Raw genomic sequence first — 17,528 nt, forward strand, 5'->3', positions numbered from 1 at the left:
GACCACCTCAGTGACCTCCGCCCCAGAAATAGGCGAGTCCACCCCCAAGTCCCCACACTCTGCTTCCATATCAGAAGGCGTGTCGGTGGGATTGAGGAGGTCTTCGAAGTATTCCTTCCACCAACCCAAAACGTCACGAGTTGAGGTCAGCAGCGCACCATCCCCACCATAAATAGTGTTGATGCTGCACCACTTTCCCGCCCAGAGCCGCCGGATGGTGGACCAGAATCTCCCCGAAGCCGTCCGGAAGTCGTTCTCCATGGCCTCGCCAAACTCCTCCCACACCCAAGTTTTTGCCTCAGCAACCGCCAAAGCCGCATCCTGCTTGGCCTGCCGGTACCTGTCAGCTGCGTCTGGAGCCCCACAGGCCAAAAAGGCCCGATAGGACTCCTTCTTCAGCTTGACGGCATCCCTTACCACCGCTGTCCACCAGCGGGTTCGGGGATTGCCGCCGCGACAGGAACCGACTACCTTACAGCCGCAGCTCCGGTCAGCTGCCTCCACAATGGAGGCACGGAACATGGCCCATTCGGACTCAATGTCCCCCACCTCCCCCAGGATATGGGAGAAGTTCTGCTGGAGGTAAGAGTTGAAACTCTCCCTGACAGGGGATTCCACCAGACGTTCCCAGCAGACCCTCACTATACGCTTGGGCCTGCCAGGCCTGGCCGGGTTCCTCTCCCACCAGCGGAGCCAACCCACCACCAGGTAGTGATCGGTTGACAGCTCCGCCCCTCTCTTCACCCGAGTGTCCAAGACATGCAGCCGCAAGTCCGACGACACGACTACAAAGTCGATCATCGAACTGCGGCCTAGGGTGTCCTGGTACCAAGTGTACATATGGACACCCTTATGCTTGAACATGGTGTTCATTATGGACAATCAGTGATGAGCACAGAAGTCCAATAACAAAACACCGCTCGGGTTCAGATCGAGGGGGCCGTTCCTCCCAATCACGCCCCTCCAGGTCTCACTGTCATTTCCCACATGAGCATTGAAGTCCCCCAGCAGAACAAGAGAGTCCCCAGGAGGAGCGCTCTCCAACACCCTTTCCAAGGACTCCAAAAAGGGTGGGTATTCTGAACTGCGGTTTAAAGATGGAGATCCTTTTGAATAATAGTTTGTTAAGATAAATAATGTTTAGTGTTTGTATTTGAGGCAGCTTGTCTTGAAAGGGCCAGCAGGAAGTTGGGACCTGTCCTGTGACCGGAGAACGTTCAGCCTAAGTGCAGAGCATTTAACCAGGATGAACACACACATTTCCTGAGCCCCATCTTGGCACCATCAGGCAACCCAAAATCAGTATAAACACATGTGTTCCAAAATGGAATGCCGGACCCAGCTCGGCCTATTCTGAGAGATGACCTCATTGCCAAAGTACTCAGTTTCACCCATTCACAGACACTGTCTCCTTTTTCCATTGCTTCCTGTCATTTTCTTGAAACTTCTATGCTGCAAGAAAGGGAGAAGCAATTGTGTTTAGTTTCAAGTAAAGTTAAAATGTTTTGCTGAGCAACTTTGAATAACTCCTGTTCTTCAGCAACTTCATTGGTTTCCTGTCAGATATCATATTAATTTCAGGATTTTGAATCTATTAATCTTTAAAGTCCTTCATAATATGACTCCTGTCCCCTGTCTTTGGGTCTCACTCCTTCTTGATATTTGAAGTACTGACTGTTTCTCTACATTCAAATATCAGCTCAAAACCCATCTTTTAAAACTTGCTTAATTACTTTAATTTTTTTTACTTTATTTAGGTAGCTTTTAATTTATTTGATTATGATAAATTTGAACATATTAATAAACATTCAGAAGTGTTTGTATATTGTGTGGATTGTCTTTTTTGTTTTGTAAGGTGTCCTCGAGTGCCTTGAAAGGCACCTTTAAATAAAATGTATTATTATTATGATTTATTTAGAAAGAAAGAAAGAAAGAAAGAAAGAAAGAAAGAAAGAAAGAAAGAAAGAAAGAGAATTTTATTAATCCCGAAGGAAATCTTAAAACTATGTTTTAGAAATGCGCAAACCTTTATTGACATGACATAGAAACAATTTCATGAAATCATTCTAGCAGTGTAGATTTCCCCAGGGGGATCCTGGCCACGACACGATGACTAATTAGCCAGGCCGGCATTAAGGGATGCTAAGGCTGCCCGCAGATGTATGTCGGATACTGACACCAGTGTATCAGCACTCTTCCAGGTTGCCAGCTTCTGAGATACACCGACATGCGCGCTGACGGTACCTTCTGAGAAAAAGGGAAATTGGCTGGCAGAGCCCCCAGAAGTGCCTGCATCCTCTGCACAGAACGGCTACTCGGTTTGCGGTTCTGGCTTCTGAGGTGGCGCTGACTTGCCAGTCAGTTTCACTTTGTCTCATGCAAGAGTTATATATGCAAGCGTGCTACAGTACCATTAAAATGTAGTATGTACATTCTGTTTAGAAATTCTACTTAAAAATCCTGTGTAAAATCATCTCTCATACCATTCTCCCATGCGGGTAGGTCTATCAAAATTAGCGCAGCTTTTGGTAACGCGATCAAAGAAATAATAACACGCTATGACTTCGAAGAACCCTTTTCATAAGATGATTCTTCTTCTTCTTCTTCTTCTTCTTATTATTATTATTATTATTATTATTATTATTATTATTATCATTACAGGTTCTCTCTATGTCCTCGTGAGGTTTGCTACCTGTACTCCAGTTTTCCCCCACAGTCCAAAAACATGTTATGGTGAATTGGTGTTGCCACTGTGCATGTGATTGGTGTGTACGCCCTACGATGGGTTGGCACCCCGCCTATAGCTTCTGGGATGGGCTCCAAACCCCTGTGACACTACATATGACAAGCAGGTGTAGAAGATGGATGTATGGACGGATGAATGGATGGACAAAAAAGATGAATTCCTCACAAAAAAACACAATAGGCCTAATTACATTAAGAAACAACAAAGCTGGGTATGACCTTGGCGTACTTTCCTTCCTCTTTCCTCAGCAGCAAATGCAATTCTGCAGACACTGTGTTATTGGATATGCATCTGTCTGGAGGGCTCGCCATCTACTAGTCAGAAATATACAGGGCTGTCGAGCAGCATGCCCCCCGCAATCGCTAATAATCTGCCCTCTGCTCTCTGTCTGTCTGATTCAATGGCTACAGTGTAAAATTTCATATGTAAAGTGCTACAATATGAATATTTAAATTATAATTTTAAATAATAAATGAAACTGATTGACTGTTTTATATGCTTAAAAGGGTAATTGATGTATGTAGTATACAGTACATAACATAAACCAGTTAGGTGTAGATCTGCCGTTCAATCTTTAAAACAAAAAGAGTATGGTATTCAAGAAAAAACTGACTGGCTTGAATGAAGTGAAGCAATTTCAAAATGTAACAGTAGGTGGCAGCATTAAACCCCTCAGTTTAGGGTCCTGCCATTCATAAAAGCCTGCGGGAAAATCATTTTAGCAGAATTTCCGTCTCAGTGTGCAGGATTAGTCATGCTTATAATTTACCATCATAATCATCAAAGTTCGGTTTCCTGAGCATATACAGACATCCTGCCAGCCCTGGAGCTACCACTCCATGGATACAGCATCAGCACAGAGCAGTTGATCATCAAAGGCAGTCCCAACATTTAAGAGAAGACTATGATTCCACTCTGAAGATGCATAATATGCATAATACTGGATTGTATAATTAGGTATACTGAAGTGGGACCTGCAGTCTTGCAGACAAAAATTACTCTATAAAAATAATTGATGATAAGTTGCTATAGGGTGCTTTGTATTGTGTTATCTTGTGTTGGGAAAGGTACCATATAGAATTGAACTGAACTGAACTGAAATGAAACGAAATGAAATGAAATGAAATGATTTGAACTGAACTGAATAGAACTGAAATAAACTGAATTGAAATGAATTGCATTGAACCCCCATAACAGACTGAGGTTTACTTTTGCACATTGCTCCAAATAAACATTTTGTATACATTAATAAATTATGCTTCTTACTTCCTCTGCCTTGCTTGCTGTTTTGATGAAGGCAATTTAACAAATGAAAGTAAGATTAAAATATCTGCAGCACTACATAAACATCTCATAAATTGCTGCATAAACTGCACAAATAAAGGTGTAGTACGAAAAATAGGGTTTTATTTGTATGAAAGGGGAAGCTCGCAATCTTTTCGCAATTTGGTTAGATTTCCAATAATGCACCACACAAATGAAGCTATTTACAGAAATAAATAATAACAAATGGTCTTGGTGACTCACGTTTCCTGGTGAGTGCAGAAAACACATGTGGCAAGAAGTAGTTTTGGCACAGAGACTTGCACTTAGCAAGCTTTGACATCAGCGGACAATCACTGCCATTACCTTCATTCATCTGTAACTTGTTCAGCATGCCCAGCAGTTTAGTTTAGAGGGGTTACCCGGTTTTGGCTGGCACCTTTTTTGGCAGCGCCGCACCCTCGCAGCCATGGTCGAGTCACCAATGTGAGCCCTGCCACTGTTCCTCTGATTTCCCTTTTTGCCATCAAAAGCAAAGGACGCTGGACCTGTTGGCAGAGCTCAGGTTATGTGAGTTCAGAAGGATGAAATGGAGAAAAAAATAGACTGTTTAATTTTAAAGCAGCATTAGTCACTCACTTTAAGCAAGTGGAAAAGTGAGGAACACAGCGTTGACGTAACAATCCTAACAGTTTCCATATTTCAGCTTAGAGCTGAGTAGCCAGGTGGACGCGCAGCCTGCCCAAGCCTGCTAACAATCAGCTACTCTGCCACTGCGTCCACTTGGGCCAGATTCTTCAGCTCTCCCTCTCTCTCTCTCTCTCTCTCTGTCTGTCACATGCACACACACACACACGCACACACACACACACACACACATATATATATATCCATCCATCCATCCATTTTCCAAACCGCTTATCCTACTGGGTCACGGGTATATATATATATATATATATATATATATATATATATATATATATATACATGTTGGTATACCTATCTAAAAGGGGACCTTCCATTCATTTCTGTGGGATAACCCTAAGCCCAACAATGACAACCTTAACCCCTACCCAGCCCTATCCTTAATCATAAGTAATCAAACAAAATACACATTTTTTTTGGCATTTTTAGCTTTTTGATTGCAGTCACAGATTTGTATTAAATTGAATTTCCTCTTCTGGGGACTGAAAAAATAAGGACTGGAAAAATGGTCCCCATAAAGTCAAAATAACTCGTTTTTATCACATTGCCAGGACAATTGGTCCCCACAATCTAATATTCACATGACCCACGGCCCCCTCCCCCCACATACGCTTCTAGTTAAATTTCATTTATTGAAAATATGCACTATACTGCTAAATCAATTTTGTAGTGCTTTAGAGATTAATATAGACTGAGGTACTTTTCAGGTAAAGGACATTCATTCCTGTAACATCATCTTAGCTATCAGATTCTTGTTTTTTCTAGGAGTCTTATGACTTGCATCATCGCTCAGTCTGCAGTCATTGAGCTAGCCCGGATGGCATTGACTTATGTCTTTTTCCTTTTAATCCTCTTACTGCATGGTGTCCTCTTACGCTGAAGACGCAGACACTTTCGAAGGGTGTGTTTTTCCAGTATCTTAGCAGAAAACATAGCTTGCGCATTTTGCTTGACAGTCCCATCCTTGTAAGTGATGACAAGAACTGTGATCAGTTTTAAAGAAACTTCAAAAGTTCAGTCTAGAATAACATTGTCAGCCACTGATATGAACTTCTTCAAACATTCTGAAAATAACCATTAAACACAACTGTTATGCTAATTATTGTCAGAGTTCTGGGAATAGTTTGGTAGTCACTGAACTAAAAAAGGCTCATAAAGCAGCATGCGTACTAATTTAGATAAAATACCAAGAAAAGTTTTCTTCCAGGTCCTTTCATCCCACCATTTATGGTCAAAAATGAATCATAATCACTGTCAGCCACTCAGACTTTACAGCATATTGAGTAGGAGGAGGTCCCAATCATCGTGATCTGGGTACACAGGAAACCCCACAATGATCCACAAGTGCTTGTGTAACATTAGTCACCTCTGAGAGAACTTAATAATGGTCCATGTGCACATAAATACGTCTACCATCTACTTACACATAATGTTCTGTGATTAGGGGATCCTGGTACTTAATCACTTCAGGAGAGTTGTGAGCATCTTACACTGATGTGCATGACAGCCTGATTATGATGGTGAAATTCATATAGGAAGCAATGAGTCTTCGGTAGTTTCATGGGAGCTGCTGTGTGGTCATGTTTAATACTTTATCACAAAAGCGTACATTTTCATGTGTACTTCTTAAGTATTACTGTTACTTTCAACCTAGAAAAAATACTCTAAAATGGGAATGAGTTTTTCTGAACTTCTGGAGTGCAATAAAATACATCCAGAAATTCTGCCTTAAGAACATAAGAAATTTACAAACGAGAGGAGGCCATTCGGCCCATCAAGCTCATTTGGGGAGAACTTAACTAATAGCTCAGAGTTAATAAAATCTTATCTAGTTCTGATTTAAAGGAACCCAGGGTTTTAGCTTGTGTTACACTAGCAGGAAGACAATTCCATACTCTAACTACACGCTGTGTAAAGAAATGCTTCCTCAAATTCATTTAAAAATATTCTCCCGTTAATTTACACTTATGGTCACGAGTTCTAGTATTTAAACTAATATTGAAGTAGCCATTTGGCTGAACAGCATCCAGACCTGTTAGAATCTTATACACCTGGATCATGTCCCCCCTTAGTCTCCTTTGCTCGAGGCTAAACAGATTCAGCTCAGCTAACCTCTCCTCATAAGACATAACAATGGCTAGATATTGTATATGCATGTTATACACAAAAAAGTCAGAATTGTGAAAGCTCCCTTGCTATTGGTCAGATGACTGCAATATAATCCTGTCCCTCCAGATGTGGGCCTGCATCAGTCATCTCTCTGATAGCTACTACTCAGGCTCAGTGGGCGATGCCCCTCCAAATGAGCCATTGTGCCCCCCCAGATGCCACCCGCCAAGGACACCATCCTTTATTTTAATTACATTTTATTTTCTAATGAAGGTCTTCATCCTACAACAAATAAGCCTTGTCCCTTCCAAGGGGCGTGGCTATGGAGTGTCTGCTTACCCAATGCCCCCCACCCTATTGACAACTTTTACTGTCGCCACCCAAAAATATTGGGTCTTTGAGATTTGTTCTGGTGCCAACACTGTAACTATAGTTCTACTGCAACTTCTTCCATCCCGACCTCAGCATACACTGATTGGTTTAATTTGATTTTGAGTGAAGGATGAAGGGAGCGAGAGATCAACAGACAGACAAGTACAGCATCACTAGTAATGCGGATACTGTACTGTCCTGTCGTGGTAATGAGGGAGCTGAGCTGTAAGGCAAAGCTTTCGATTTACCAGTCGATCTATGTTTCTACCCTCACCAATGGTCACAAGCTCTGTGTAGTACAAATGTGCAGAAATGATTTTCCTCTGCAAGTCACAGCCTTAGAGATAGGGTGAGGAGCTCGGACATCCGGGAGGGACTCAAAGTAGAGCCGCTGCTCCTCCACATAGGTGGAACCAGCTGAGGTGGTTTGGGCATCTATGTATGATGCCTCCTGGACGGCTTATATCTTTTGGCTGGCCTGGGAATGCCTTGCTGTCCTACTGGAGGAGCTGGTGGAGTTGCCTGGTGAGAGGATAGTTTGGGCATCCCTGCTTAGACTGCAGCCCCCATGATCCGACCCAGGATAAGCGATGGAGAATGAAAGAATGAAAAAAAGGACTTTGACTGCACCAAGAAGAAAGTCTCGATAAACTCGTGTGCCAGATCACTACGGATCTACAACAATTTAGCCAGGAAAAAAGAATAAGGGTGATTTAAAAATCAGTCATAGAGCAGTTCAGTTAGCTTGCTCTTCTATACAGCAGTTGGCTTAAGCAGCATGCAGCCATTCATGCATGAAACTCTGACCAGAATGAGTGGATGAAAACCCGGATTTGGTTTTTATTGGGCAGGAGCTCCCTTGATCCAAGAGACACCACATTTGTTTGAGCGCTGCAGTTGTCAAAGCCACATGAATTCTCAGGACACACCCCATGCCATTTGCTATTACTAGTTTTCTTATATTTGGAATTCAGCAACATGCAGGTTTTTTAATGACCCAGTCTGGGATCAAATGGACGTAATTTAACTATATTTCCTATGTACAAATCTGACTACATATGTTTTCTACACGACATATCTGATCACCATTATTATAGGTTCGAAGGGCTCTTAAGGTCTCTTAATGTTGAATAATAAGTGACAGTGTGAATTGTTTTCATATAACTCAAATATAGAATGTTCACTGGTAAATCATCACGCTAAACTCATTATAACGAAGATCATCCATTCAACATTCATCCATCCATAGGGATCTACAAATTACCCACATAAAAAGAGACAAGAGGCTTTTCGCTTGAGTTTTTGTTTCATTTTCACAAAACAGGTACAAGGGAAGGAAAAGCCTTTCAGTTTAACCTGAGGTATTTTGCATCAAGCAGCCAAAGGTATCAGAATTTTCTTTTAAAATTACATTGCAATTTACAACAAGATAATAAAATCAATAATGACAATTTATTATAATCAAGACAATCTGCATCATTTCATTACATAGGTTATAAATAATAATTATAAGAATGGGAACAACAATGTTTTTCAAAATACTTAGAAAAGAAAGAAAAAGAAAAGAAAAGAAAAAGGAAAAATGACACACAGGGAAAAAAAAAACAGTCAATCAAAGTCCGAATTTTCAGCAGCACAAACAGAAGGTCAAAGGTTGTCATTTGAAAATGCAACCAGGATCAAAAATAAATTTATATACACTGCAAGTCGAGTAATTGCATTCACTTTAGTAATGATAAAATCCTTTCCTCGTGCATTTTCATAAAGAAAGAATAATAAAATAAGGCCAGAATGGGGGCTGATTTTATACCGTATCAAAATACTCTATCTACGGCAGAGCTCAACATTAGTGAGTAACGTAGCATCACCTGCTGGAAGCCACTGTGTAGAGCAGGGATCCAAGATGTTCTATAGCATCAGACTCTTTTATTGCACTGGCAACAGGGCTAAAAGACACCTCAGCATGTTCTGATTAAAATGTGCTGTCAGAGTCCATTCAAGATTTCAGGTTCATTCTAAAGAAGCTCGGGAAAGTAACACAGATCAAAACCAGGGCATCGCTAAGCTACTTTAAGGGAGTTTTAGTTCCCGTAAAATATTCTTTAGCCCCCAGAATAAATGTGCACTAATTAGTTTAAATAATGTGCTCTAATTATCATTAAATTCAGCGCCCCCCCCCACCCCAGTAAAGGCCTAGCCCCCAATTTTCATAAATCTCTCATAACGCTCTAAGGTCACAGGTCTAAGGTTTGTCATTCATCCTTAATCTGAATCTCCCAGAAGAAAATGCATGCTTTGAAGATTAGGTGAGAAAGGTTTTTCTCGGGGATATTGCTAGAAGTTTTCTAAATCCCTAAAGTCCACCTTGGTTATACAGAGAAAAAGGAATCAAAAAAATAATCAAAAAAAAGTATTGCTTGAGTTGAGTTTGTATATTTCTGGTTTCAAAAACACCTGAAATAAACCGTCATGATTTCATCTTATTTATATCGTTTTTCTCACTGACTGAACAAATAGCTAAAGTAAATTAAAATGAATTATCAAGAAAGGCGCATTAACAGCGCTGTGACACACACGCACACATGCACTTTCTCACTACACGCGTGTGACCTCACTACCTACAAGGTCACAGGGTTATTTCCCGGCATGCTTAGCGCTCACATGCACATCACAAGTGCCCTCCAAGCCACCGGTGGCATCGTCAGTCTTGCGGCGCGGCCGCCCACCGGGCATTGCTGGAAGAATCCGTCGCGTTCGCATTTATTAAATGCATATGCGCTCTATGTGTGTTTTGCCACATGCTCGCCGCCATTTAGCTAGCTTGCGGCCTGCCCAGCACAGAGTCCTTCATTTACGTTCTGTCCCCAGTCAGGGTCACCCGTGTCAACGTGACATGTGTCACTGCCTGACACAACCAGTTACACAATGAAAGCCAGATCAAAGCTTCCTCCACGGTCCTGCAGAAGGGGGTCCCCCTTTGCAGTGAGGGAAGCATGCGGATTTCCCTGCAGAAGGCGAGCGATCTGTAGGGGGTGTGATTTACAGTATGCATCAGTGACAGCCAGTGTCATTGTCATCTTAGGCTTCTGCACGCTTGTGCTAAGAGACAAAGCAGGAACGCTGCTCTTTCAGATTCCTTCGAGCCAAAAATGCTAACAAAACTAACAAAAAATAGAACTATGTTATAAATAAACCCATTTGCTCCTCTCCCTCCCCCACCCCATCCCCCTCCACAAGAAGGCAGTTCTTGTCCATAGACTGGTATGTCAGGACACCTCGATGATCTCCATACTGCCAGAGAAGCTGGACTGCTTGCTGATCTTGGCGAGCTCCTCGCAGGAGCCAGTCTCAGCAATGCTGTCCTCAAACTCCATCTGGCAGCTGCGACGTTTGAACTGTTTGTCGGAGACGCCGCCGGGGGTGTCCTCGTGCCAGCTGGCCCGTGAATCCCGCCGCTCACCTGGCTTTTCGCGCAGGCACACTGGCTCACGGCCGCCGGGGAGTCCGCTGCAGCTAAAGGCTACATAGGCCGAGCTGCTCCCGAAACGCACGCTGCTCCCCCCAGCCGGTGAGTCAGTGCCCAGATACCACGGGCCATCACCCATGGGCGTGTCTGGGGTGGTAGGTTGTACCGGGTCCCTGTGCTTGGTCCACATTTGGCCAGAGCCCAAGCCGGGGAGGCTGAGGAGCAGTGAGGCCTTCAGGTTCCTGCCCAGGCCAGAGCTCTTCTGGGGGGTCTCGCTTCGGCCGACACTCAGGCTCAGCGACGAGCCCATGCTGCCCTCGCTTTGGCCTTTCCATTTCTGCCGCGTCCAGGATTCCCCGCTGCTTGTCGATTCCAGCATGGCTGGACTGTCCGTCACTGGGGAGAATGGACAGGTGTCATTGGGGACACCCGGACTGTCCAGCTTGCAGAGCTTGGGCACATTCTCTGCATCCACGAATTCGCTGTCCATGCTGGAGGCATCTCTGGGCCCAGGGCCTGGGTTATAGGCAGAGTGGATGTTCAGGGAGAAAGTGCGCTTCAGGAGGCTGGTGTCCAGGATGTGCTCTGACGACAAGTGCAGGCCATTGAGGCCTTGCTGGAGCGAGGCAGGGCTAGAAGCTTTCGGCTCCATTGCCTGGACCCTAGGCTCTACGTCATGGAGTCTGCTCTCCAGAAGACTGCTCCTGCCACTGCCTTCCTGGGCCTTACGCTCAGGCTCCTCCTCAAGCTGATCAATCAGGTTCTTCCCGGGGACTGAAGACAAGGCCTTCAGGAGCTTCAGGCCCTTCTCAAACTCCAGCAGCTGACCCAGAAAATTGAAGTTTGGTGATATTGAGGGCCTCCTGTCCTTCACAAACCTTGAAGGTAGAGAAGCAGAGAGTAGAATTAAGATTTTGGTTCAAAATCACCGCACTTGGGCACACAACCAAACTAGCTACTACAGGCAGATTTAATAGTTTTAACACTGCAATTCGCAAACCAATTTAAAATATTCCATTACTTGAAAAGGTTCTATACAGTACATAAATCATTTATAAGAAGCAAAGGCTCTAAAACAAGGAATTTTGCCAAAGCATTCATGGAAGAAGTTACCTGTAAGCATCATCTGATGACAGGCCCATTGTTTTCATAATATAAGCAATGGCGATTGTAGCTGACCGGGAAATTCCCGCCAGACAATGGACAATGACTCGACCGTTGGACACTTTGGCTTTGTCTACAAGACAAAGAGACAAAACTTATCAAAAAAAGAGAATGCAGACCAGAGAATGTCCTAATGGGAACTAATTTTCAGTAACATGAGTCAAACTATATAAAAATGGCAGTTTATAAGTGAGTTGGATACCAGACACAGAAAGCAAAACAAGTAGTGAGCAGGATTCCACAGACATGGAAGTGATGGAGACTCTCCTTACCAATGAAGTCGTTGGTCTTCTCCAGCCAGGGCAGGAGCTTCTCACAGTAGCTGTCGTTGACGGGGACCCGCAGGAAGTGGCTCTCGCAGATGAAGTCGGGCTTTGGGCACGTGTTACTGGCATTCAGCACATAGGTGATACCATTCTGTGCCATCAGGTCCTGAAAGCAGCGACACAGCTCTGTTATGATTCTCACCTTTTAAAAGAGGCATAAAAACTCCTAACCTCAAAGCTTCTTCTCCATACTGGACGGCAAGCAAAAGCAGTAAAAACAGTCAAATAAAGAGACACGCCTGAAGTCAGTCATTCATTATGCAATATGACAGGATTTTTTGTCAATTTAAGGATTTTAAAAGGAAAAAGGCTCAATTTTCTTCTGTTCATGCTACAAAATGAAGCATGGTTTTTCCATGCAAGGCAACTAATTATAATAATTATAATTTTTGTAAAAGGCACTTTTTCCTCATTCCACTGATGTGAAATCACATAGCAACTGTACACCCAAAGGTGTGCAGCAATGCATAGTCATACACTGACAAAACTCCCTGAAATAAACCTCTTCTTCACTGCTACTAATTGCATATGCTATGCTACTAATAGTGTCTGAACAACAGACTGCAGACAGTAAAACCAGTTGTAAATGATTAATCACACATGGGATTTTTTGACTGGGAAAACAGGCAAGACACAGCTCCCATAAACCCATGTCTAGGTCTCCCCTCACCTTGTTGAGGACATCTTTTTGTGAGCCTAGGTAGAGGTGGGGCAGGATGCGCGTGGGGCCCACGTTGGCTACCGGAAGGCAGGGCTGAGAGAGGCTCATGGGAAGGATGGTAGTAGGTTTGCCCTCACAGAGGCTGGGGAAGCAGGAGGAGAAGGCTGCAAAGCCCCCTGCAAAGAAGATGCGGAAAAGCAGCGTTAATCCCAGAGGACATGGGAAACTAGAGAGAGCATTCATATGCAAACATCGCTAGTAAAACTATCAAGTGTCTGTCTCTTCTTAGAATAATCTATCAATAACTGATGACAGGAAAAAAAGCCCGGCTTGCAAAAGTTTAAATTCCACTGCAGGTCGGGGCACATAGCTGGGGCTCCAGTTGACAGATGTAAATGTCACATCACGAAATGTCCCTCAGGGAAATCCTGATCGGGCTTAAGCCATGTAATGGTACAGAAATACACTGGAAGCAATGAGGTGAGGGAGCCACAGTCATTTAAGGGATGTCAGGTTAGGTAATTTTACAAACGAGTCATCGGGTGACTCACTGCTGCTATTTGCATGCAGCTGAATTCTGGGAACGTGAGCGTGATTTCAACCAGAAAGGCAAACACTGCGCTGACACGAAAGGGCTTCCTCAAACAATGTTCTCAGCACGTCTAAGCAGATAAGATCCATTTCTGTCAAACGTGCACCCCGTGCTAAAACAAATACGTTTGTGCACACTCACTATTCCAGATCTTGTTTAATGGTGTAAGGTGATCCAGAATAAAGTCATAGATAAAATCAAGCGCTTCTTACAAAAAAAAAAAAAAACACTCAAGTCATTTCTGAGAATTTAACAGCAGGTGTGACATCACTGGGAGAAATGACAAAACGGGGAAATACACAGAGACTTGGATTGCCGACAGGTCACACAGAATTACATTTGAGGCCCTCGACCTGGGGTCCGGGGCCCCCTTTACTGGGAGCCACTCCCATGGGGGCCTGCAAATGCTCAGCAGACACCTGCTGCAGGCATTACGGAAGCCAGCTCTCTGGCTGACATTCAATATAAACAGTGGCTTTAATAATTACTCACCTCAGTGTTTTGAATTACTCGGGTTTGTCTGCCTTGGTTACAAGCTTTTTTTTAACCCCAATTAAGCTTAAAGACATTTTAAGACCTAGCCTTCTACTTTGTTAAGCCTTCTAAACAACAATGGCTCTGCGTAAGAGCAAACAGGTATTTGAAAAGGCTACCTCATCAGTGGGTATTTTCTAAGACAGGTGCACACACAGAGAGGCTGTGATACCCATGAGGTCATGTGTCAGGCCCTGTGGCTGAGTAAGTCTGTTTGCATAATGAATACCACTGACAACGACAACCAGTCAATGATGCAAATCATGTTATTTTTACATAAAACAGAAAGATATTCAGAATAAGCCCAAACCTACAGCTCAGTGGGATGTGCTGAGAAATGTACACTACAATTGTTAATATTTTTTTTACAGAACTCTGACATTTGCTTTACACTACCTAGCCTTTTAAGACTTCAATAAACATGAATAAAAATACTGGACAAACATAAAGGATTGAACAGATGGTAAAACCGGTTTTTAGGTAGAGTTACAGCACTGTCCTGCGGGCTCCTACTGCTACTACGGTGACTGGCCCTTTAAGAGCAGTAAACCTTGCCCATTCCCAGCTATTAATGGCAGCTGCCACGGGGCATGACATCATCTCTCAACATTACTGGTCGACAGGCAGGATCTTGCCTTGTCGGTTTTGGACGAGGGCGATCTTGTCCCCACGCACATGCTGACACACAAGTTCCTTGGCTGCACACTCCCCTGGACCTGCCCTGTGCCAGGTTCTCGCTTCCCACACCACTCCGATCCATTTTAGCACTGCACTTTAAACTGTCTTTTTTTAAACATAGTCAATGGGGGTGTACAGGGATTTAAGTCGATTACATCCACAATGGGCTTCTATCCCTACTGTGATGATAACTTGACAGTGATGTCACACAATTCAGGAAAAGCTCAGGGGGAGGCTATGAAAGCCGTGAGTGATTAAGGCTCAGTGAGACCCAGGAACCGCACAGTAACTGCATAGAGAGGAGAGCAAATACAGAAACATACAGGATGATCTGCCAGTCATTTTGCTCCTAAATAATGCACCTGCATGATACCAGAACCCCAACAGGGTGACATGAAGCCTGTCTCCTGTGTGTGTGTGCGTGTGTGTGTGTGTCTGTGTGTGCATGTTCTCATGTGCCATGCCAGTGTCTGGGAAGTCTGGTTTTCCTTTGCAGACCAAAGACATGCAATTAGGCTAAATTGCATCTCTAAATTCCCCAGAGCGTATAAAATTGTGTGTGCGGGCATAAGTTCTATGATGCAGTGGCATCCCATCCCGGCTATATCCCATGCTGGGATGTGGATAATAACTGTGTGATCTTAAAAAATCAAACAAAAACAAAATCACAAAAAACTGAAATGGAACTTACATGAATTTATGCATGCAGTAATTAAGTCATCTAGTGGAAATATTCAACAAAGATGTAGCCTGGACTGTACAGTGGCGAAATAAAGAACAACCTATATTGTGGGTAGGGGGAAGGGGGGGGGGGCAAACAAACATCGACACACATCATGCAGCTAGTCTAAATGGGGAAGATATCTGGCTGAACTGTCACAGTGTTAATCCTTTACAAATGCAACTTATCTTCATGCAAGAGCATACAAATGCTATTAGTCATTATGGAAGAGAATCGTAAGCCTTAATAACAAGATGGGGTTTACTTTACAAGAGTCCTGGAAGTCTGTTTAGGAATCCAAAAATTGTGCCTAGTTTACTGCAAGACATCTGGGCAAATATAAGTTCATCATCCTGTCTGACTGAAAAAAAAAACCCAAATTCTACAAAATCATACAATATCTTGTCAACACTCTGCCTTAATTGGTAACGCTGCACATCCACCTCTTTCCCCCTGGGCTGGGTACTCTCTCAGTGCCAGAACAGTACTTCTGTCATAGCTGCACAATGGAGCCTCAGTCACTGGACTTGGAGCTGTACATCACATGACCTCCATATGAATAGTTACCATGGAAACAAGAGGCATGGCTGTCACTTCTACCAGTGGCAGAATGTGGCATCCCACCCAAGAAAAGCAGTGTAAAAGGACCACTTTAGTATAAGTAAGCGTTCTGCACGGTGGAAACAAGGGACATAGGCCAAGGCTTGAGCCCTATGCTTCTCCACAACGCACACAACCACCTCCATGCAGACAGACGTTATTGCAAAGTCCCCCCTGTCCGGCGCGCCATGTGTGGTCCGCGGCGAGCGTCTGCAGGGTCACACTGAATGACGCTTCCACACAATGACGTGTATAAAACCAGCAGCCTGCATTTAAGATGGCCTCACAAGACTGCCACGAGCAGCAGAAAAGGTCCGATTCAGTTCCTGCCCTCATTCTAACCTCAAGTGTGACTGTGCTTATTTTGAGGGCAGCAAAGGGGTGAAAGCCAAGGGAAAGGAGGTCACTGTGCCGCGGAGCCGGACTTCCTGTTTCCAGCACTTATGAAAGAGCTCTGTAGGCTGCAGCCCCTGAGGCACAGAGCCACTCCCTTTAACTCACTCCCCAATGCTGCCAAGGAAAACAGACCTGGACAATGAATGAAAGACTTCAGGGACAGTCTGTGAGAGGCCCATTAATGCTGTAGATAACTCCGGCACACATGTAGGTCATCTCAAAACAGCCAATCAGAATGCAGCCTGCTTCTTCAATAAACAATGCACCGGAACCATCTTCAGTAGGATCCTATAGCGCCCAGGCACGTCCCACTTCTCCACTCTGTACTGCTCTGTATGAGCTCCATGATGGAAAGAGGCACATTTCATAATAGCATTTTCATCTGTTGTTGCCAAATAAATACCATTTTAAATGCTAAATGTGTCATCATTAAAGGAAGTCTGCTGGCAATGCTCAGAATGCATGGAAATACATTTCACACCGACACACATGACAAACAAATTTATCCACATATCAGTATAAATCTACTGAAATACTGGTGCAGAGTTTAAATTATTATAACAATTATTCAGTGATTATATCTTCCCTAAAAACACTGACAATAATGCAGTATGTAATTTTCTCTGCAAGAGAAAACACTTAATGTTATTTAAAATGGTATTACTAACCCTGCAGGTGGCGCTGGTGTAAAAAAAAGACTCTGCAGACCAATTTCCCCATAACAATGACAGATGAGGATCACTTTAATATTTTTCATGAAAAGCAAAGCAGAACGGACTCCTGTTTGTAGAACGAGCTGGACCCCTGTATCAGCAGGGAAATGGCTCTTTGCCTCCTCCCCTATTCCACTGCAAAAGGACATTTCTGTGGTGCACTTATCCTCCAGTCAGCCACTGGGTGATTATAACATAATTATTATAATATAATATTTTGGACACTGAAACAACAGCCATAACCAACAGAGGGACAAACGAGTCAAACGTAACTCAGGTGCAAATGCTTAAACTCTCAGACTCCCTCCACATACTGCATTGCTCTCCAAGGGAGCTTTATTAGGAGGTAGGAGAAGATCAATTCACCCCCCCCGACCAACACGGTTTCTGATCTCTCAGCCTGGTTGGTATGATTGTCTCAGGGATGTGGCTGATTGCTCCCCAGGTGCTCCTCAGAGCCAGCAGACCTGTGGAGGAGCTGT

The 17,528-nt window shown here is 43.7% G+C and overlaps 1 protein-coding gene across 5 annotated transcripts in view; it reads right to left on the reverse strand.

The window, feature by feature from the left end:
• Window positions 1–8,479: 8,479 nt before the first annotated feature.
• The window catches only part of LOC125751826 (dual specificity protein phosphatase 8-like), a 40,934-nt gene continuing 31,885 nt past the window's right edge, over window positions 8,480–17,528 (reverse strand). For all 5 annotated transcript variants that reach the window (XM_049031194.1, XM_049031191.1, XM_049031192.1 and 2 more), the window contains 4 exons: window positions 12,822–12,988; window positions 12,098–12,257; window positions 11,775–11,898; window positions 8,480–11,539 (listed from right to left, as the gene is read on the reverse strand). In XM_049031194.1, coding sequence (XP_048887151.1) covers window positions 10,462–11,539; window positions 11,775–11,898; window positions 12,098–12,257; window positions 12,822–12,988 — 1,529 coding nt within the window. In that variant the 3' untranslated portion in view covers window positions 8,480–10,461. The remainder of the gene's footprint in view (window positions 11,540–11,774; window positions 11,899–12,097; window positions 12,258–12,821; window positions 12,989–17,528) is intronic.

Source organism: Brienomyrus brachyistius, chromosome 11 (genome assembly GCF_023856365.1).
Source record: "Brienomyrus brachyistius isolate T26 chromosome 11, BBRACH_0.4, whole genome shotgun sequence".
Lineage (NCBI taxonomy): Eukaryota > Metazoa > Chordata > Actinopteri > Osteoglossiformes > Mormyridae > Brienomyrus > Brienomyrus brachyistius.